This window comes from Narcine bancroftii, chromosome 2 (genome assembly GCF_036971445.1).
Source record: "Narcine bancroftii isolate sNarBan1 chromosome 2, sNarBan1.hap1, whole genome shotgun sequence".
NCBI classification, from domain to species: Eukaryota; Metazoa; Chordata; class Chondrichthyes; order Torpediniformes; family Narcinidae; genus Narcine; species Narcine bancroftii.
This window is the reverse complement of record NC_091470.1, coordinates 35,410,923-35,434,430: the sequence shown is the minus strand read 5'-3', so window position 1 is coordinate 35,434,430 and position 23,508 is coordinate 35,410,923. Positions and strand designations below refer to the sequence as shown.

Genomic DNA, 23,508 nt, shown 5'->3' with positions numbered 1-23,508 from the left:
TTCACTTGCTCATGTATCCTGTAATTGAGCTCATGCACCTCTTGATGTTGACAAGACAGTTGAAGGTGGCCACTTCCCTGAAACAGTTCCAGGCCATGGTCTCAAAGCAGTCTTGTAGAACTGCTGTAGCACCTGCCCCAACCCCTACCCCAGCCATGTCCTGATCTCCCTTTGTGAAATAACTTAATTTTTGCCAGCAGACTGTATGTCAGGGTTTGCAGGACAGATATCATTGCATCCAAAGTGGGGGCAAAGGGCAGCCTTATGTACACCAGAAATGTTCCAGGTGGGAATACACCAGGTGGAAAAGTTGATATGCTGTTGAAACTTATGGTATGATGTTTTTAGGTTGATGTGGTTGAAGTTGCCAGCTACAATCTTGGCACTGTTAGGGCACCATCAGCCAATCATGGAAATCCCAGGTTTAGAGATGCATATTATTAATGGTTGGATTTGATGTAGGCATGTATATTCAGAAGCTCATCTCGATTATTTTATGCAGCGATTGAGAGGTGATGACTCTTTCACATGCTGAGGAGAGCAAAGCATGTTGTGAAATGGAGTGGCCATTGACTGACAGGTGAGGGATAATGATAGTAAATTTGAGGAGGGCAATGGTTCTGACAATTGTTTGAGTTATCATGGTGAACCAGAAAATTAATTTAAATGGTTTGTAGAGTTGGAGAATTGGTTGAAAATGCATTTCATGGTGAGGCCCAGCTCTATGGGAATGAGAGGGGAGAAAGTTTAGTGACAGAGCATTAGCATTTGAGGATTTGTCTTGGTAAAAGAGAGGGAAGAGGCCAAATGAGCTCAATAAATCTTTGTCATCCTATCAGTGACTCTAATCTACCTGCATGTGTTGAGGAGGTAGGTAGAGAAGGGGTGGGGGGTTAAAAATAGACGAGACAAGGGATTGAGCGTGGTCTTTGTGTTACCTTGATGTTTTTGGAAATGGCAGCTTTGGCAGACTACAAAGGAATTGGTCCTTTATTTCCTCTAGATAGATATGGAAAGAGCTACGCCAGCTGTATTTCATGTCATTTGGAATTGAGGGAGTGGGAATGGTTGTTTGATAGAATCTAGTAGCAGAAAACAAAAACAAGTGAGTGAACTTGTGAAACAAATAAACCATGCCTGGGTAACCTTTATTCCTAAAAGAGATGAGTGAACTAACACGACTGATGCCAGTTTTATATTTCTATGTTTAAAAAGAAACACAATTTATATTTTCAAACTCTCAGGTTTTGAGTGATGGTCCAGGTTTCTGAATACATACAAGCCTGAAAGCCAGTCAATCATGCAGTGTTAGCAGTTGGAAAATAAATTTCTAAAAGGATATTAAAAACACTACAGAAAATAACTCTCAGGCAATGTTTGAATTTTAATTCTCTTTAGCTTTTTTTTTAAAAAGAATTCTCATACGATTTTGAGGTTGATTTTTAAAAATAGTTATTGCTCAAGATAGTCTCTTCCAATCTTTTATTAACTGAATCTGTCCACTAGATTTGATGCAAACTAAAGCATAATGAAAATTTCAAATTCCCAAGTAATCGCTAAAGGCATTTGAGCAGTCTTAAAGATTTTAATTCATATGTATCAGTACTGGACAAATAATCTTTTAAAATTTGTTGAGTAGTTGGTCCTTCTGTTGATCTTAATGTTGTAAAATTTTCCAAGATCATAGGTTAAAATATTTTATACAATTTCAAAAGTATACTAAATTTGAATATGGATTGAAAGAAATGTAGCACAGCATTGTATAGCAAGTAGAGAGTATTTTACCCATGTATTTAATCTTCCTTGCAGAATAACCGAATTAATGGGTTACCAACCAGAAGAATTGCTGGGCCGGTCAGTCTATGAATATTACCATGCCATGGATTCAGACCATCTGACAAAAACACATCATGACTGTAAGTTTGTACCTTTTGAGAAACTTATTAATTATCAAATGTTTATTGGCATGGGCAAGAGGATGACAACATTTTCCAGCACTTTGCCCAAATGCCCTTGAGCCATTGATGAAAGTGCCTGTTATCTGGCAGATCTGGCCAGTTAAACTTCCAGAAAGGTTTCAGTAAATAGCATACAAGAGAAAGTTCTTGCTTTCACGAATGTTACATCAAAATAGAAAAATTGCTTACAATAGATGAAAAGGTTTCAATGTGTGTGGTGGGGGGGTCCGAGTGTGGTGGGGGTTCGAGTGTGGTGTCATGACTGCTTAATTAAATTAAGATGGTTTGTTTTTCTTCCTAGTGTTTACTAAAGGACAAGCCACCACAGGCCAATACAGGATGTTGGGCAAGGAAGGTGGTTATGTTTGGGTGGAAACTCAGGCCACAGTAATCTACAATGCAAAAAATTCTCAACCCCAGTGCATTGTCTGCGTGAACTACGTTTTGAGGCAAGTCTAGATTATGATTCATATAGAAGAGGAATCAATTTCATAGTTGAAAAACAACCACTAGTTCTCCATTTTAATTAGGGAATGGAGAATTGAGTGTTCTTAATGTTCCTCTTTGTGGAAATGGTGATTATAAACCTGTGTTTATAATGTCTGTATAGTCGAGCACATATTCCATTAGTTAGTACCAACATGAGAAAAGAAGTGAGATTATTGTGATTCTAAGCCTCATTGAACAAGTATAGCCTGATTTCACTTGGAATGCATTGAAACTTGTAGTAGTTATTTTTAAAAATGAAAACAAGCCTCTCTTTTAAGTTGTAGTTCCGTAAGACCTGATTGTTTGAAGAATGTTCTATTAAGGGTGTAAAATACATGAGATTTCAGATGTGCAAGGCGAAATAGCCACTTCATTATTGTGACAAATGCATTTATTTTCCTTCCAGTGGTCTAGTTGAAAAAGAAGTGGTTCTTTCACTGGATCAGACTGAGTGTGTACCAGTATCTACTGAGAAGTCTGAGGAACCAGTTGAGACAACTGGTAAATCCACAAATGAAAAGGACAACAATCTCTTTGACAAGCTGAAGGAAGAACCAGAAGCTTTGACTCAACTTGCACCAGCTGCAGGCGATACAGTTGTCTCGCTGGATTTTAGCCCTTCAGGTTGGAAATTGTTTCCAAGCATCCTATATGTTTCATTAATTTTGAATTCTACAGAGGCAGTGTAAAGTAGGCATTTTCTTTCAGCATTAAAAACTGATTAACCTTGATGGAATACAACACCTCAGGAGAAAATTCCCTCTCAATTCTCTCTATACATCCAAGACAGGGAAAGAGTTTGACAGATTTGAATTAATATTGGAAATGCTCTGATTCAGAAATGCTGCATGCAAGCTTTGAAAAGGTAAAGATAAATACATAAAAAAACTACAGATGTTCTGAATCTGAGATGCAAATGATAGTATTGGCTGCTTTAAGAGAGAGTCTGGGTAACAACAGTTTTTCAGGGATGTGTCAGAGAAAACAGTATTTTTGATACGCCAATTGATTTTGAAAAATTAAAATTAAGACATTAGCTATACCATAAATTAACCTTTTAGGATGAACTCCATTAGGACCCAGTGATCTGTCAGCTCAATATTTGCTCAATCATTGTCATATTGTTAAAGACGCCACAGAATAGTCACCTTGACCTGTATGGCAACCAATAGAATATTTGTAGAGTAGGCCATATAACCCCCTCCAAAATTCATCCACCATTCAGCAGATCAGCTTTATATCCTTGCTTAACCCTCAACTCTATTATTAAAATAAATCTACCTTGAACATTCAATTATTCAGTCTTCATTCCCAAAGGTAGAGAATGCTAACTCCCCAATACTCAATGTCTACCACACCAAGCCCCTGGGGTTTCTGTGTTTGAAGATCACCTTTCATTAAACTAAATTCCAGTGAACATCTAAAGTAAATAACTGAAATGTGGCCTTGCTTTTGATTCTGCTCAACTTTGCTGACAGCAAATCACATAATTAATAGTACAGGTACACAATCCTTTATCCAGACATCTAAAATCCGGAAAGCTCCAAAATCCAGCAAGTGGGGACCGGTGGTTGGGGGAGGCGGCCGAGGGACTGGAAGGGGGTGGGGGTTTATACGGCAGCACAATTCGGGTGGGCTATCCAAAATTCGGAACACTGTCCCCCAAGGGTTCCAGATAAAGGATTGTGTACCTGTATAAAAATTGTAACTTTGTTTTCAAACATTACTAGAATGGTGCATTTGTGGATTCTGGTTTGCCATTAGGGGAAAAAATATCTTGTTGATATTTGTTATCAAAGCTCATAATCACAAAATTAAAATAGACTGCATAAGTATGGGTTACAGAATACTCATTTGAATAGGAGGTTTTTCCAAAGTTCAAATGTACTCATCCAAAACATAGCTACAAGAAATAACTAATATATTCATTGTTTTGATCTTTTATGCATTTTACAAAGTGGTGAAAAGATGTTACCAATCAATGTAAAACACAAAAATCTATAGACACCATGATTAAAGTAAAAACAATGCTGGAGAAACTCAGCAGGTCAAACAGTATCCTTTATATCCAAAGGTTAAAAATACATAACCAATATTGGTTATGTATATTGGTTATGCTATATAAAAGGACACTGTTTGACTTGATCAGTTTTTCCAGCATTACCAATTAATAATTTTTTGACAGAAATTAGAATTTAAATTTGCACATGTAACACTCACTTCAAAGGTATTTAACTGATTTATATAAATTTTCCTAGTACAATGACCAACAGCACATCTTAATGACAATCAGTTTTAGTAATATTGTTTGAGAAATTAAATAAGGAAATGTGGAAGAGTCTATTATTAAGACTTGCAAGATTCAAGTTTAGTAGTATAATTCTAAATTGTGTTCTTGTAGTTGCCAAAGTATTTGCAATCAGGTGAATTTGTGCAAATGAAATGATTTTGACTTAAGTGTTGTAAACTTGTTTGCAAATTCGTACAAAGTTTAAATGAAGCTTTTAAATTTTGTTTTAGACGCAGAAATCCAGCAGTTTCATGATGTACCTCTTTACAATGATGTCATGTTGCCCTCCTCCACTGACCGGAAGATTGTAGACCTGGCATTATCGCCCCTTCCTCCTTCCGATACAGAAAAACCGCTATGTAGTAGCACTGAAACAGCCTTGAATTTAGATTCAATTATTAAGCTTGAAACTAACCAAGAGCCTCTAGATTTTTCATTCAGCATTCCACAAATGAATGAGCAATCAAGCAGCTCTTCCTGTCCTTGCACCAGTCAGAATTCAACGCAAGTAAGTATCGTGCTAAATAATTTTTTAATGTTACACAAGTACCTCAGATTTATTCAATTAGCCTGTAAACTTGTATAACCATCAGATGTAGTAGCTCCTAAAGAGATGAACATTTAGAATTCTTCACAGTACGTTCTAAAATTAACACACACACACATACAAGCAAGAGCACGATTTCTTAACCACTACCTGTGCTGCATTTCGGTGGTTGGATGTAGTGAAGTTCTTCTAAAGTTTTGCTAAGTTTTGTTTCCTTCTGTAAGAAATGTTCACATTTCAGTTTTTAAATCCAGTATTAATATTATTTGATAATTTGTTTCTTGGTTGGCTTTTATTTCATCTAATCAACTGGATCATTCATTATTTTCACAGCCAAGCAGTCCTTCAACCTACTGTTTTAGTGTTGACAATGACATTTCCAATGAATTCAAACTGGACATAGTGGAAAAGCTTTTTGCAATTGATCCAGAAGCCAAAAATCCCTTTGCTGTTCAGGTATGACAGAAGTACTCCACAATAAGGTATTCAAATATCAAACATTACAATATAGAACAGGCCCTTTGGCCCACAATTTTGCACTGACCAATAGAAACCTCCACAACAATCTAACCCTTCCCCATCATACACCCATAACCCTCTATTTTTCTGCTTCAATGTGCCCATCTTAAGAGTCTTCAATATTCCTATTGTATCAGCCTCTACCATCACGCCTGGCAATGCATTCCAGGCACCCACCCCTCTCTGTGGAAATAAATACTTACCTCTGACATCTCCCCAAAACTTTCCTCCACTCATCATTGTTGCTCTGGGGAAAAAGATACAGGCTGCCCAGCTTGTTTCGGCCTATCTTAAACTTGTGTATCTCCAAGTCTCCTCTCATCCTTCGTCACTAAAGAGAAAAGCCCTAGCTCAGTCAACCATAAGACTTGTTCTTCAATCCAGGCAACGTCCTGGTAAATCTCTTCTGCATCAGTCTAAGGCTTTTGCATCCTTCCTGTAATGAGGTGCCTAGAACTGCATGCAATACTCGCAAGTGTGATCTAAACAGAGTTTTATTGAGCTGCAACATTACTTCACTGCTCTTGAACAATCCCTCTATAAAGGAAGACCAGCACAACCCCATTACTTGTGCAGCAACCTTGAGGGATCTAGGAACTTGAAGCCAAAGATCTTTTTTGTTCTCTACACAGTTTAGAATCCTACCATTGATCGAGTATTCCTCTCATTTGACCATCACTTCAAACTTGCCCAGATGGATTTCCATCTGTCATCTCTTAACCCAACTACTTCCTGCCTACATTCCATTGTAAATCATCACCATTGTCTCCAATCTTCATTGTCATCTACAAACTTGCTGACCCACTCTTCCATTTCTTCACATAGTTCATCAAAAATCACAAAGAACAGGGGTCCCAGAACAGATCCCTGTGAATACTACCAGTCAGAATAGGTTTCATCTACCACTGCCTTCTGCAGGCAAGCCAATATCAAATCCATGCAGCTAATATTCCATTCATCCTATTCCTCATGACTTTCTGAATAAGGCTACCACGGGGGATCTTGACAAACACCTTAATCCATATACACTATATCTACTGCCCTACCTTAATCAATTTATTTTGCCACAAAAAAAAACAATTAGACTTGTGAAGCAATACCTGCCCCTCACAAAGCCTTGATGACTCACTCTGAAGACTGCTTCTCCAAATATTTGTAAATCCTGTCCTTCAGAATTTTCTCTAATAGTTTGCCCCCAAAATAATATCGTAAGTGAGCATTATTGTACATTACAATAATAAATTCAACCAAGGTCAACGTAGTCCAGAAGTGCCCAAACTTTCCCTATTTTATAACAAAGCAAACTACTTGAGCATGCTATAGTTAAGGTACTTTGAAAATACAAGCAATTTATTTTGGACATTGTTTTCTGTTTCCACAACTTTGTTTTATTGTAGAGACAGCTTTGAAATATTAAGAAGGATACTATATATAATCAGATTGAAAGTGATTTTAGTTATGGACTCTTAAGACTATATTGTCCAACTATTAATAAATTCTCTTTAATTTTTCTAGGACATTGATAACTTGGATTTGGAAATGTTGGCTCCATACATCCCAATGGATGATGACTTTCAGCTTAGATCATTGGACCAACTTTCACCACTTGCTGATTCTCCAGCCACCCCTCCCAGCACACCAAGCTTGAATAACGCTGTTGATAGCCTCCCACAAGCTGGAACATCTATTAACACTCCTCACAAGCATAAGCCAACATTGAAACAGGTGGTAAAGATTGAGCCGATGGTTGCAATTAAATCTTGCCTGCGCATCAATGAAATGGATAATATCCCAGAGTCACCATATTGTGAGAGCAGCAGTAGAATAGCTTCACCTGTCAGAACTGGAGAAAAAGATTCATTGATGCAGCAGACTGATTCTTCATATCCACAAAGTCCTGCATCACCAGTGAAGGCATTACTTAATTATAGTAAAAGGTATGTAGCATAATTAGTTGTTTTAGGTCTGCCCTTAATGTTTGCTTGTCTGTAGAGTTGACTCCTCCTGCAAATGAGTGATCCCAGTTTTATCACCCAGAAACAGGCCCTTTGGCCTAACTTGACCAAATTGTTTGCTCAAACTAGCCTAATTTTCCTGTGTTCAACTGGCATCTCCCGGAGCCATCCCTATCCATGTACTTTCCATTCTTCTACTCTGGGCAAATAATAATGACTATTCTCCTTATGATTTTATAAACTCCATAAAGATCTTCTTCAACCTCTAGGGAGAGAAGTCCCTATAATCCAAGCCACCAATTCCAGTAACGTTTGTGAGAATTTTTTTCAGCTTCATATCCTTTCTACAGCCAGGTGACCAGAGCTGCACACAATACTCCCAAGTACAGTCTCAGATTTGGGATTGTGGATAGGGATAGTGTCAGTTTTAGAATTCTGCGTGGCTCAGTTATCATACAGGTTAGCACAACACTATTATAGCGCCAACAATCAGTTCGGGGGTTCAAATCCCAGACTGTCTGTAAGGAGTTTGTATGTTCTCCCTGTGTTTGCACGAGCTTTCTTTTGAGTGCTCCCACCGTTCAAAATGTACCAGGGTTGTAGGTCAATCGGGTGTAATTGGGCAGCATGAGGTCGTGGGCCAAAATGACCTGTTACCATGCTGTAAAAGATTAAATAATAGGATGTCCCTGCTTCAATACACAATGATCTGACTATAAGACAAGCATGCCAAATGCTTTCTTGACCACCCTGTCTACTGTCTCAGCACTTTCAAGGAAGTATGCATCTGTACCCACTCCTCTCCACAACTTTACCATTGACTTCAGAAGTCTTGCTTTCGTTTAATCTAACAGAATCTAACCTTACACTTGTTAAATTCATCTGCCATTCCTTGGCTACTTCCCAGTTCATCTAGGTCCTGTTGTCATCTGTTTTCTTCCATTATACTACTACTACTAAATAACCAAAGCAAAGACATTCTCATCCAAGTTGTTAATATTGATGACAAAACAGTAGACTCAACCCTATGGCACGGCCCTCATTACAGGTCTCCAATCTGCATAAAATTCTCTCACTTAGCTTCACTGTGTGTCCACAGTGATCCAAATAAATACTGTTTTGTCTGATTGTATATCTACAGTCAGATGATAATAAATCAAAATCAACATCAAGCCAATTCTGTATCCAATTCTCCAGCTTGTTCTGGATCCTATTGTGAAGAGTACACAGAGTTCATTTTTTATCATTCAGTTTTTACTGAGCATGGGACATTCACTGCAAAACCTGTCACAGAAAAGGGGAAAATATATGGTCACTCTGATATCGTTAGATGTTTAATAATGTAATTGTACTAAAACTGTTTTGGTTGCTTGAAGATCTGCGAAAGGAACAACTCCAACTGAAAATCCAAGCCCTCAGACAGTGGTTTTACCCAATTCACCCAGGAAACGGAAGTTGGAAAATGCTGCTTCCCTCTTTCAAGCAGTTGGAATTGTAGGTGTCATTTTATGAATTTCTGCTTAATAATTCTGTTTAATTATTCTCGTCTTTCCTGCTCAGTGTAATTCAGTGAGTTTTCTGATGGAAAAAATCCTGTCAGCAAAATGTGAAATGATTCTATACCATAATGGCAAACAATGAGATAACAGAGTTGCTTAGATATTTTGTGTCAGTATTCATTGCAGATGAAACCAGGAACCTTCTGAAAAATATTTGTTAGGAATTCAAAGGGAGGATGGAAATCAAAAATCAAATCACCAGGGAAATAATATTGAGCAAATTGTTGAATCTGCAGGCTGACAGATCACTGGGTCCTAATGGACTTCATCCTAAAAGGTTAATGTATGGTATAGTTATTGTCTTAATTTTAATTTTTCAAAATCTTGTACATTCATTAGATTGGAAAAGATGGAGAGCATATTTTCAAACAAGAAAAAGTAATCTGGTAATGTCATTATTGGTGTAAGAAAGGGAAATAATGCCTGACCGATTTATTGCAGTTATTAGAATCAACTTGCTATAGATGAGTACGTAAATTTTGAGAAGCCACTTTCAGATGCTGTTTTGAAATTTCTTGTGGAGAATAAATGTTGTTGGTATTGGAGATTACATTAACATGGATAAAAGATTACCTGGCTAACAGTAGATATGAAAAGTTGGTGGTGAGATTCAACTTTTTTTTCTTACAATTTATATAATGACTTTAGTGAAGGCACTAAATATACAGAAGCAAGTTGAAAAGCAAAGGGACAGGTGGTGCTTGTAACCTCTGTGGATTCCCAAGGCTAAACTTTTGACTTGGAAGAAAGAAGTCAATAGAGTTAAAGAACAAATTGTTCATTACAAGAACACATTAGATGGAGACTGGAGGGGCTTCTTTTCAAGATGGAAAGATGTAGAGGGATTGGGTGTCCTTGGTGAAAATGATCCACTTAGGAATAAGTAAGTGTCATAATAATTGGGTTGATTCGATTGAATAAGGAGAACAGTCAAAAATTATGTAGGCAAGACAGGTTAAAATTGATGGATCTACCAATTTAGTCAGAAGTGCGTCTTGAATAGTTATGGAGAAAATCCAACACAATTGAAGAATATAGTCTCATCTTCTATCAGGGACATTCTTCCACTCCCAATTTCTCAGGATTTATTACATCCACAAGAGTTTTTATGTAATGTTTTTACACTTTCCAATTGTTGATCACACTGGTTTCTCCAATATGGAGGAGACTACAATGACAATTAACTAATTTCCAGAATGCCTCTGCAAGAGATCTTGCTCTCCTTCAAAATAAATTAGGTTTCTCTACTGCCATCAACTCAGCCCTAAATTGCATTTCCTCCATTTCCCACACATCTGCTCAGGGCCTCTTTGCCCCTAGATGCAGCAAAAACAGGATTCCCCTTATCCTCACCCATCACCCCACCAGCCTCCACATCCAAAATTTATCCTCTGCAATTTCCATCACCTACAACATGATCCCACCACCAAACACATTTTCCTTTCTTCGTCTTCTGTAGGGATGACTCCCTCCATAACTCACTTGTCCATTTGTCCCTTCCCAACAATTTCCCCCTTGGCACCTACCTCTCTGACCACAGAAAATGCCACACGTGCTCATACCTCTTCCCTCACCACCATTCTGGGGCACAAACAGTCCTTCCAAGTGAAGCAACACTTCATTTGTGAATTTTTGGGAATCATCTACTGTATCTGGTGCTCCCGTTGTGGTCTTCTCAATTATATGAGGGAAGATTACTTCACTCAGCACCTTCACTCTTTCTGCATCAAGGACCGTGATCTCCCAGTACCCAAACATTTGAATTCTGTGCCCCACACCCACACTAATGTCTCTTCATGGCCTCATACTGCCAAACTAAGGCCACCCATAAATTGGATGAGCAACATGTAATATTCCATCTGGGCACTCTCCAACCGGATGTCATTAACATCAACTTGCTAGACCACTCCCTGTTCTCCCCCTCTTCCCTATCCCTCCCTCTGTGTCCTTTCCTCCCGCTCTCCTTCCCATTCCCTCGCCATTTGCTCTCCCTTATCTATGCATTAGCTCTTGCCTGTGCTCCCCCTCTACGTTTTGCTAATAACTTGATGAAGGGCTCAAATCAGAAAAATTGGTTTTGTATCTTTATCTTTGCTATATAAAATACACTGACCTACTGAGTTTCTCTAGCATTGTTTTTACAATCTTCAACTTTGACCTGTTTTTGGTCTTTATCTCTGTTGCAATTACTGCTCAAGGAACAGCATCTCGCCTTACTAGGCAAGTTGGGTCATGAAATTTAGAATGTGGATTGGAACATGGAATTACGACCATGGGCATTTGTGAAATTTGGTGCAGGAGTGACAGGACTGGCAGCTTAATGTTCCAGAGTTCCATCATTTCAGATGCGGGGATGTGGGGGGGGGTGGGAAGGATAGAGAGAAGCAATGTTCTTCTGGGAAAATATCACAGTTGTGCTCAGGCAGGACACACTATATGGGTGGAAAGGTATGGCCATATTAATGGAGCTGTATTTTAGACCAGTCAATAGTCAGCAAGAATTGGAGCAAATCTGCAGAGAAATGGCAAAGTTACAGGAAAAAAAGTTGTAATAGTAGGTGAATTTTTTTTAAAACTTTCCACATATTAACTGAGACTCCCATACTGTAAAAGGGCTGAATGGCTTAGTTTGTCATGCGTGTTCAGGAAAGTTTTCTAAATATATTGAGGTACCAACTAAGATTTTGCAATACTGGATCTCCTATTAAGGGACAAGACAAGACGTGACACAAGTGTTGTTAGGGGTACGCTTTGTGTCAAGTGATCATATTGCTAATAGTTTCAAGATAATTAGGGAGCACTTGATGTAGATGTGGTGTACAAGATGACATGAAACACCAAAAAAAAACACCAACCTACAACAAATTTTCAAGCTACTAGGAAATAATTTTTTTCTTTAAAAAACATATTTAAAATCCTAAAATATCACCATCACCTGAGCGAAGACCTCAGCAAGCACAGCCAGAGGTCCACTGTTTACAGCGTCAATTTTTGCTTTCTCTCGTAATACCAGCTTTTCTTTTTCATGAGACGGTGGTACCAGCCACCTTTAAAATCATTACGATGCTCTGGGTGCGACTTTTGCCCACTTCAGTACAAATGCCTTGATATTGTTTCTCGTGAAGATGCAGCCATGATGCCTCTGTTCACATACCCATTCTGCCACATGATTGTCTAACCGTCGCCAATGAAGGAGTCCTGTTCTCATGAAACATTGTTTCTTTGGTATTTTTCCTAAACCATCTTCATTCTTTCTCCAATCTCTTACCAACTTCTCAAATGTTCTCACAGCAGCAGAGTTGCTGGATTTCTTGGCCACTTCTATTACTTCTAACCCAAAACTTGCTTCATACTTCTGTTATTTTGCTGGAGGCTCCATTATAACAACTGTAAGAACCACCTTCCTGCAACGCCCTACAGCTCAGTCAATCCAATTTGTGGGGGGGGGGGGGGGTCAACTTGTATGTCTGATAAATTATAAAACATGAAAATGAGGCTGAAAATAGGAACCCAGCTTATCTGAAGGTCAACTTGTACGCTGAAATATTCTTTATTTAAAATGAGGGAAACACAGAGTAAATGCAAGAAGACTTTTTCTACTGGGTTAGGTGAGATACAAACCAGAGGTATGGATTAAGGATGGAAGTGGAACGTTTAGGGGGAATATTACGGGGAACTTCTTCACCCAGAGTGGGGCAGGAGTGTGGAACAAGCTGCTGACTGAAATGGTGAATCCAGGCTCGATTTTAACGTTTGAGAAAAATTTAGGCAGGTACCTAGATGAGAAGAGTATGGACTGGCTGCAGGGCAGTTGGACCAAGCAGAATAATAAATAGAAGAGCCTGTTTCTGTGCTGTAATGTTCTGTGGTTGTATTACAGTCCAGATGCTAAAGCCACAGTGTTGTGTCAGCCTCCACATTAATGTAATATTTTCCTTCCACATGCCCATAACCTTGTATTCCTCCAAGTTAAAACACTCAACATTAGTAATTTACATCTATTGAAATCACACTTCCAATTTCTGTAAATTAGACCAGTAGTTATAACTGATTTTCTCTCAGAAGCTCCCCTACCCCGGCCACCTTTTCTTCAGGTGACTCAGCTTTGATTACAAACCTTTACCTGCCTACCTGCCACTGGTGACAACACTATTTTGTCAGCTCTGGTCTTCACTCCTCCAACTTTTTTTTTTTTTTTAAAGTTTTTACAGAAAAGATTAATCTGAAATGTTGACCATTTCACTCTCCACAGATGCTGCCTGACCTTCAGATGTTCTTTTTAAAGTTCTGCTGTTCATAATGTGTAATTGATGTAAAAAAAATTATTCACTATTTTAAATGCTGCAAATAATCCTGCTTTACTTAGTGGAAGTATAATTGAAGATTTAACAATACCATATGCTGTCATATAGGACGACTCTATATAGAATGACCCCTGGAATTTCCACCCAAAATGTTGGTTTTGAGTGATACCCTTTGTATAAGATAGTGATTTCCAAAGTGGGTGGTGCAAAGAGCTAATGTGGCGGTGAGAAAAAAGGGGGTGTTCTGAACTTCAGTCTTGTTATTATTCAGCCTGCTGCAAAGTTTAATGAAGAAGCCAGTGCAATAATTTTCTGGCCAGACTCAGGGTGGCAGTAGTGAGCAAAATAAACAGTAACAAGGCATTCTCACGAGAGTTGGTCTCGGTGGCCGCCATGTTGTACTGTCATTGCTCAGCACCAACTGCCCCTGCTCTGCTCTACCAATACCCCCTCTCAATGCTGTCACTAACCCACCCCCCCACCCAGCTCAGCACTGACACTAACCCTCCCTCCCCACCCTGCAGTGTGCTGCTACTAACTCCCCTACCCCAATCAGCACTTCTACAAGCCTCCCACCCCAGCGTCGTGTGGGGGTGGGGGGTGCATTCGGGATCCAATCTGGCACTTAACGCTGACCAGTGGATGCTGTTAAAGGCAAATGACAATTTTTTTAATAACAAATTACCATGTAAAGGTTTATTTGGCTATTTTAAAATAAACCACTGCAGGCTCCTGTAACAGGCCATTTAAAGCCTGTATAGAGCCAACAGCAGACGGACTGGGCGGATGGACCCTGCAGAGGAGCGCTGAGACTTTGCAAATAACTAACAGGACATGCACAAGATTGCGTTGGAACTGGCAGGAAGATGGAGGCGGTGTTGCGACTTTGCCTGCAAGGTTCGGATTTTAGACCCTGCATAAAGGACGACCCGATTTTAAGGTGAAATTTTTAAGTTTCAAGGATCATCCTATATGACACCATATACAGTCAATGTTTTAAAAAGTTATATACATTTTTACATTGTGCTAAAATGTTTCTTTATTAATGTTGAAATATAAGAATATGCAGTACCAATTTGAAGTTATTTGTTTTGAACAGGAATTATTGTTCCCAAGTGATACTAGCCTTCCAGTGAGTACTCCACAAACCTGGAAGCGGGCAAAAGGATTTGATGCTAACAGCAGTGAACAGAAGACACTTGTGTTGTTGCCTACTGGTGAGTATTTTGTTTAGACTTGATGGGAAAAGGAAGGTCTTTACACATCTGTTTCTTGATTGTTTCCTGCACAAGTTTCAGTATATGGAGTAACTTGAAAATGAACAAACAACTTGAGTTACGCTTACTGCTTTTTGTTGCAATTTTAGATCTGAAGGGAAAGAGGCTTAAAAGTTGGGGAAAATATAGCATTCAAATAATGACCATAAAATTTATATAAAGTTCAAGAAAATTGAGTGTACACTACTGAGGTGACAAGCATAAAATAAACTAAATGCTTTACCACTTTATCAACTGACACCATATGTAATTCAGTGCCTAGAGTGCCACCCCAACTTCCAACTGTTCCTAGGTCATAAGATGTGGAATGTTTTTACTTGTGGGAGAGTCTTGAATATAGGGCCATAAATACAAAGGGCCCATTATTTAAAAATCAGGTACACCAATGTTTATTTCCTTGCAGAGATGGTGAATCTCTGAAATATTTAAAATAGAGGTGGATCAATATTTGATAGATCAAGGAATAGAGGGGTATGTAAAAATGGCATAGAAATTAATAATACTAAATGATCAGACAAAATCCAGCTCTTATATTTCCACTTTGCAAATGTGCCGATACCAAAGAGAGGTCAGTTCTTGAGAACTAATTATGACAGGCAGAATAAAATGAATTTTTTTTCCAGTTGGATTCATCTGCCTCCATATTTCCACTAAATTTAAGTCTCCCATCAACTCAGATATTCTTAGCCAATTTAGTTTTCTCCAGTTTTTGGAGATTTATCCAGTAATGGATCCAAGCAACAATTAAAATCCTCTCCTACTATGATATTAACATTTGATTGGTTCAAATTCAAGAATGTATCCGTAACAAATTCTGCATCATCTTCATTCACTACATACACCGAAAATATTTTACAATTAACCTTCAACACTCTACCTGCATTAGCAGAAAGAGATTCCAAAATAAGACAAAATTTCCCAAAAATGCTGCAGAACCAATGGTCCAGTACTAATTATTTTCCCTCATTAATTTTTCTAGTCGTGTTTATTTGTAAATTACCCCAAAATCAAACACTTTAAATCCTAGAGTTTAGAAAGAGCTAGCCATATAGATTGTGCGTATTATGGCTATCATATTCCAAAATTCTGGAATGGTTTCCTAGAGATTGGAGAATAGCAAAAATGACACCATTATTTGAGAAAGAAGGAGGGATATCGTCAAATAGAGTGGAAAAATAGGATCTCTCATAAACAATAATAAACAAATAAAGTTAATACACACAGAATGGGGTAATGAACTAGTGTGAATGAGTTGATAGAAAACAGTAGGAATAATCCATTTCTTCTCATAAATTGGCAGGGATAGAAAAGATGAGGATCTTGACTATTTCCATTTACCAGGTATTTCCTTGACTTTGACCTGTATTTTCCAGATTTTCCAATGATATGAAAGTGAGAACATGATTACTAATGAGGATACAAGAGGTTGCATGGGAATATAGACAGTCTTAAGTGAATGAGTGTCAGGTAGTCAATGGAGTACAATGTAGAACTAAGTATCCACTTCTGTAGAAAGAAACTGGGAAATGGTGACGTTGGAAAGGACCTCCGTCTTTGCACGCATGTCGCTGAAAGAACATAAGAAAATAGGCGCAGGCCATCCTGTCAATCAAGCCTGCTCTGCCTTTCAATGGCTGATCTGATGATGGGCTCATCTCCACCTACCTTTCCCCCATATCCCTTAATTTCCCCCCACTATGTAAAAATCTATCCAGCCTTCTAGGCTGCCTCTATCTAGGCAGCAAATTCCACAGATTCACCACTCCTCATCTCTGTCCTAAATCTTCTACCCTGAATCTTGAGGTTATGTGCCCTAGTTCTGGTTTCCCCCAGCAATGGAAACAACCAGCTTACCTCGATGTTATCTATGCTGTCTCTCTCTCTCTCTCTCTCTCTCTCCTCACAGGTGAATTAATTCATCTCTAGAATCATCTAGTTAATCTCTGCATCACCTCCAAAGTCAGTACATCCTTCCTCAAGTAAGGAGACCAGAACTGCATGCTGTACTCCAGATGTGGCCTCACCAGAACCTTGTACAGTTGCAGCATTACCTCTCTGCTCCCAAATTCAATCCCTCTGGCAGTGAAGGCCAATATTCCATTTCCTTTCTTGATAGCCTGTTGCACCTGCAAACTAACCTTTTGTGATTCATGCACAAGCACACCCAAGACCTTCTGCAAGGCAGCATGCTGGAATCGCATGCCATTTAAATAATACTCTTATCTTCCCACTTTCCTTCCAAAGTGGATAATCTCACATTTGCCAACATAGTACTCTATCTGCCAGATCCTCGACTACTCTCAATGTCCTCTGCATAATTTGCTTTTCCACTCAATTTACTGTCATCAGCAAGCTTAGATACCTTACACTCTTCCAGATTGTTTATGTATATATAGTGAACAGTTGCAGGTCCAGGCACTGACGCCTACAGCACACCACTGATGGGCAACCAGAAAAACATCCCTGCACCCCAACTATCTGCTTTCTGTTATTTAACCAATCTTCTATCCATGCTAATACATCACCCCTAACTCATCCTTCTTGAATTTGTTCTGGAAATCCAGAACAAATCCATCTGCTCTCCTCTATCTACTGTGCTTTGATGTACCCTCAAAGAACTCCAATAAATATGTCAAACTCCAGGTGCCTCGCTATTTCTTCTTCATTGATAGCTTCAAGCATTCTCTCAACTACAGATATTAAACTAACTGGCCTTACCTTTTATCAACATACTTTTTTGAATAATGGCATGACATTCACTGTCTTCCAATACACCAAGACCTAGCCAGAGAAATTTGAATTTAAAAAGCTAACATACAGGTGTAGTTGGCAGGCAGGAAAGTGGCATACAAGCATTTAAAGCAAGAACATATTAAGTAGAAGAGTAATGGATGTCCTTCTATACTCAAATTCAGTTCGATATAATCATACCGGCATAGTGTGCAATACAAAAGAGTGCTGGAGAAACTCAGCAGGTCACATAGGACCTAAAGGAAGTAAAGGGTAACCAACATGTAAGGTTATGAAGAAAAATCAAGCAGGCAGAAAAAAAAAGTGGGGGGGGGGGGAAAAGAGATTGAGGAAGGGTCAAGGGGCTAGTTCTCTAATAGGATTGGGAAGGAAGGTGGAGGAAGGTTAGTTTACTGTACAAAATTGATTTAATACTTCGTCATCTTGCATTAATCTGTTTTTACTTTCAGATATAGTAGCCAGACTTCTGGCTCATTCACTGGATGACAATAGTTTGCCAACACTTACCAACTATGACTGTGAAGTGAATGCACCTATTCAAGGCAACAGAACCCTGCTTCAGGGTGAAGAAGTTCTCAGAGCATTGGATCAAGTCAACTAGGTTCATGGAGTTGAACAAAATGGACAATGGCAAAGCCCCAACACCCAAAGCAGTCTATTTATATTTTCTAAATCTGATTATTATAAAAGCCTGGCTACAGTATTGCAGTTTTTCAGTTAGCGGTGCTCCTCCACTGACTCCCATCAATAATCTGCTCTTTATTTGCAGTGTTGGTCCAGGTCTTTGACTCTTTTTAAACATTTTATTGATATTTGATGCTTTTAGGCCATTGGTCATGCCTGGGATCCATCAGCAAGGTGGAATGTATGATAGTAACACATCCTATATGTAAATTTTTGTGCTCTATTTCAATGAGCACCAAATTTTTTGTGTCTAATTCTTTAATTTATAATGCCTTTCAATCTTAGGCATTAAATATTAAAAGGGAATCACCTTTCTTTTAACCTGGATGGGCAAGTTATGCCTATGTGTCACTGCAGGATTTCTATCTGTTGCTTTGCCAGCTGTTTATTGTAGTCACAAATGCACAAAATATATTTTCTTATAAGTACCAGCGATTCTTTCTGCAACATGTTTTGCAGTTATACAGTATATGTAGTTAAGAAAGAGGAGCTCCAACTCATTTTTTTTTTAGTTATTTAGTTAAAGAAGACTAGGCGTGGAATGCATACATAATTTTCTACTCATTATTTTGAATTGTACCCGTAATTTTGAAATGTACTCGTCATTTTGAATTTAGAACAGCTTCTCTTAGTTGAGGAACCAACTCCCTCTTAAGCAGCTGTTTGGAAACAGAATGTTGGAAACATAAATAAGGGCAATGTCTCTTGATGTGCAGTTTAATATTATTGATTAGTCACTTGTTCGCCAGCGCACGCAAGTCCTTCTGTAGTTGTGGAAGTTCAGGCTATATAACATAGCAACACTCAAGTCAAAATGCTGCTGCGTATTCTGCATTGTGTAGTTACTAGAGTGTAAATGTAACAACAGATCCATTGTATTAGAAGACATAGTTTGGTTACCCAGTCTCCCTTGGTTCTAAAGCACTTTGTCACTTAACTCCCAATTGTATCACATAGGTTACAAGTTCCTTTATTTTGTCCCCCAACATGACATTCCTATCCCGACCACTTCCTGGCCTTGTACCAATTCTTGAATGAAGTGATCCCAGATTTCTTTGTGCGTGAGATTGTACCGTACAACTTGGATTGTTTTTGCTCAGTCATCTTTTGCTGTTTGTGGTTGGATCTAACACTAACTGTATTGTTTCATTGCATCAATAAACATTATATGTGGACCAGGATCACCAATTGTCATTGTTATTGATGTTTTAGATTTTACAGCCTATTTTTCTTTGCAACCAACGTCATTGACTGAGAATAAGTCCTGCATAAAAAACAAACTGGTAATACAAAATGTTCAAAAGGTGCGAGTAATCTATTTAGTGCACAATTATATTTTTTTGATTTTACACACATTGTATTCAAAGTACCATTGATCACACACCTTGTTTGCCATTAATTTCATAATGAGTTCAAGTTCTACAAATGAGCACCTGACAAGTCAAAACTTATTACTTTTACGACTCACCACTCTTCATCTTGCCAATTAACAAATTTCTGCCTTGTAGTTAAAGCAAAACAGTGGCTTCTCAGTTTTTAAGAGTCAGTTCTACTATTATGTGCCTTTTTAAATGTATGCCTCAACCAATAAAAGACATGTACTCTGCAAACCACCTTAATCACGTATTGTTCTGGTCTTGAATTGTAATTTTAAATTTACACATACAACATGGTAACAGGCTGTTCTGGTTCATGAATCCATGCTGCCCAAATAACTGACAAACCCCATACATTTTGAAGACTGGGAGGAAACCCACGCAGACATGGAGAGAATGTACAAACTCTTTATAGACAGCGCTGGATTCGAACCCTGGTCATGAGCACTTTAATAACGTTACATGCTAACTGCTGCCCCAGCATTTTTCTTCACAATTGCATCAATTTTCATTTGTCATTTTTGTAGCTACCTCACCCAGTCTCATGCTAAGCATCTTCTTCACATTAACTGCTCATTCTGCAATTAGCAGCAAACTTTAAAAATTTGAATGTTATTGTGGTCCTCTGCACTTGTCCGAGTTGCAGAGAAACAGGACTTGAGGCTAACAAGTCCACTTTGACAATCAAGCACCTGTTTCTACATATTCCTACACAATAAATGAAGAAAGATCAAGTTGGACATCATGTTTGGTACCGATATGCAGGCCAAAGGGCCTTTTCCTGTGCTGTACATGAAAGATTCAACAAATCCCATCGTCTTGCCTTTTACCTAGAACCGTGCAAATTCTTTCAGGTTCACATCCAGCTCGAATCTACATTATCATTTGAACTACTTCCTATGTAAATTTGTTTCGTTCTTAATCCCTCTGCCAATGGGAACAAATCTATTATTGTCAAGAAACATCACAACTTCAAATCACTATCAGATCCCTTCACAACGTGATTTTTTTTTAAAATCTAAAATCATTTCTTGTTCTGATTTCTATTTCCCTTCCAATCCTTTGTACACATTTTATTCCGTGCAATAGCATTTCCTCTGCTCAAACTTTTGTCATAATTGGTGGCACTGTTGGCGTAACACCTTTACTGCACCAGCGATTGGGTCCAGGGTTTAAATCCCGTGCTGACTGCAAGGAGTTTGTATGTTCTCCATGTCTGCATGGGTTTTCCCAGGAGCCTGGTTTCCTCCCACCATTCAAAATGTACGTAAATTGGGTAGCATGGACTCATGGGGTGGAATGGCTTGTTACTGTGCAGCGTGTATAAAAATAACATTTTAAACAATATAATTTTAAAAATTCCTTGAAAGGGTAAAGATCCAGCTCTGCTGTGATGCAATCCATCCTGCTAGGACAGATCCACTTCTCTCAGTTTCTAAACCCCTCTTGCATAATCTCTCAAGCCACCAACATCTTTATTTCTATTAAATGTTGTAGTACAGGGTGCAAACCAGAGATTACTATTTTTGAGTGACACACAAAGGTCTGCAGACACTGTGATCATAGTTAAAATAAAAGTTTTGGCATAGCTCAGCAAGTCACACAGCATCAATAGAAGGTAATGACCTATAACTGAAATTCTGGGCCTGAGCCCTTCAAGCTATGAGTGAAAAAGCAGGCAGGCACCTGAATTGAAAGATTGGGGAGAAGGTGAGAAGAGTACACACCAACAAACAAGTGGAAGGTGCCCAGACTGGGGCAGTAGGGGGAGCCGGATAGATGTGCAGGTAATGGAGGATGTGGGAGGGAGGGTTGAGTTGATGGTAGAAGAGGGGAAGCCACGTTGTTTGAAGAAGGACATCTCTGATGATCTGGCATGGAAGACCTTGTCCTGGGAGCAGATGAGATGGTTATAGAGCAATTTGAGAGAAGGGAATGGAATCCTTACAGGGGACAAGGTGTGCAGAGATGTAGTCGAGGTAGTGGATTTGTAGATGTCTATCAAGAGTTTGTCTCCTGAGGTGGAGTTAGATTGAGAGAGAGGACAGTGATGCAAGAGATGGACAGTGAATTTGAGGTAAGGATGGAAGTTGGCAGGAAAGTGAATAAAGTCGACAAGCTCATGAGGCACCACTAAAGAGGCTGTTGTAGTGGAGGAAGAGTTGAGGAGCCTTGCCTGTGTAGGCTTGAAGCATAGACTGCTCTACCTAGCCACATAGCCTCCGCATCCAACACATCCTCTGCCATCTACTACGTCCTCCCATCACCAGACACATCTTCCCTTCTCTCCTTTCCACCTTCTGCAGGGTCTGCTCCCTCCATGACTCCCTCAACCACTTCTCCCCAATCAATCACCACCGCCCCCCCCCATGGCACCCATCCTGGTGACTGACTGTAGGTGGTTCTCCACTTGTGCTCACACCTCCTTCCTCACCACCATTCAGTCCCCCAAACAGTCCTTCCAAGTGCAGCAACCAGTCATCTACTGCAACCACTGCTCCTTTTGAGGCCTCTTCTACATCAAAAACTTAATTGAGCACCTCGGCTCTGTACTCCACAATAGTGGGGATCTCCCAGTGGCCAACCATTTCAATTCCTTGCTCCATTCCCATGCCAACTTGCACTGCCTGAAAATTGGAGGAACAACATCTCATATTCCATCTGGGCATCCTCCAACCAGACAGCATTACAGTAGTCTCTGGTTTCTGTTAGCCACACACTCCCATCACCCTCTTTCTCTGTGTCTCCTTTCCTCCAGCTGTTTCCTTTTCCCTGTCTCTTCCCCCCCCCCCCCATCTCATCTTCCACAGAGCCAAAAAACATTCCCATCCCCTCATCAATTCTCATCTTTCCTCTCTTCTGTCCTCCATAAATATCCAATTAACATCTTTTGTCTGTACTCCTCCATTTATTCTTCTCCCCAGCCTTTTAATCTGGTGCCTGCTTGTTTTTTGTCCATACATTGAAGAAGGGCTCAGGTCTGAAACTTTATACAGTACATCGTTACCTCCTATGAGTTATTTGAGACCTGCTAAGTCCCTCCAGCATTTTTGTGTTTTTATTACTACTGAGGTCCAACTTGATCTTTTTCCTAACTCTAGCATCAGCCTGCAGAGTTGCCTCTTTTTTTCTTCTTATTAAGGATATCAAAGCAAATCAAGGCTTCTGGCTGCTCATCCTTGACCCTAATATTAAAAGATACAGCAGGGACTTTGTCAGTGTTCAAAACAAAATTTGCTCTTCCATTCCTGTCGAGAATAAAAGGGCTGGTCCCAAATCTTCACTCCCAACTTCTCTTATCTGTTTATTTTAAGGCAAATGAAAAATTCTAAGAGACCTCTCCACGTCACTTCAAAACAAAAAGCCTGCTTTGTTTCAAAGAGTTTTCCCTAAGTTTTGCCTCTTCAATATAATTTGTAAAAACCCTTGCCTTACATTAATGCCACTGACTGCTGAACCTCTGGTAAGCACAAGAATGTACTGTAACCAAGTCAACCACTAGATGGCCAACAAGACACTAGGTCGGAAATCACCAGTGTTACAGAGGACAAATATGGTCCCCCCTACTCTGCGCAGTCAGATCTTACACCAGTGTTACAGAGGACAAATATGGCCCCCCCTACTCTGCCCAGTCAGATCTTACACCAGTGTTACAGAGGACAAATAAGGCCCCCCTACTCTGCCCAGTCAGATCTTAACATTGGTGAGGGGCCTGTAACAGATCAAAGTAAATTGTAAAAGTGTTATTGTAACAGTGAAAACATAAAACTAAAATTGGCGCACCCCCAGCAGCTGCACT

The 23,508-nt window shown here is 39.2% G+C and overlaps 1 protein-coding gene and 1 long non-coding RNA gene across 7 annotated transcripts in view; one reads left to right on the top strand and one right to left on the bottom strand.

Moving 5' to 3' along the window:
• Positions 1 to 19,514, top strand: part of hif1aa (hypoxia inducible factor 1 subunit alpha a) — a 58,840-nt gene extending 39,326 nt beyond the window's left edge. For 4 of the 6 annotated variants that reach the window (XM_069916267.1, XM_069916268.1, XM_069916265.1 and 1 more), the window contains exons 7-15: positions 1,810 to 1,916; positions 2,260 to 2,407; positions 2,854 to 3,071; positions 4,968 to 5,245; positions 5,618 to 5,740; positions 7,319 to 7,740; positions 9,135 to 9,252; positions 14,721 to 14,838; positions 18,099 to 19,514. In XM_069916267.1, coding sequence (XP_069772368.1) covers positions 1,810 to 1,916; positions 2,260 to 2,407; positions 2,854 to 3,071; positions 4,968 to 5,245; positions 5,618 to 5,740; positions 7,319 to 7,740; positions 9,135 to 9,252; positions 14,721 to 14,838; positions 18,099 to 18,250 — 1,684 coding nt within the window. In that variant the 3' untranslated portion in view covers positions 18,251 to 19,514. Of the gene's footprint in view, positions 1 to 1,809; positions 1,917 to 2,259; positions 2,408 to 2,853; positions 3,072 to 4,967; positions 5,246 to 5,617; positions 5,741 to 7,318; positions 7,741 to 9,134; positions 9,253 to 14,349; positions 14,562 to 14,720; positions 14,839 to 16,198; positions 16,240 to 18,098 lie in introns of those variants that run through there. The other 2 variants (XM_069916266.1, XR_011351135.1) reach the window with 2 other exon arrangements.
• The window catches only part of LOC138753367 (uncharacterized), a 64,304-nt gene that overhangs the window by 17,702 nt on the left and 23,094 nt on the right, over positions 1 to 23,508 (bottom strand). The gene's annotated exons all lie outside the window — the stretch shown is intronic.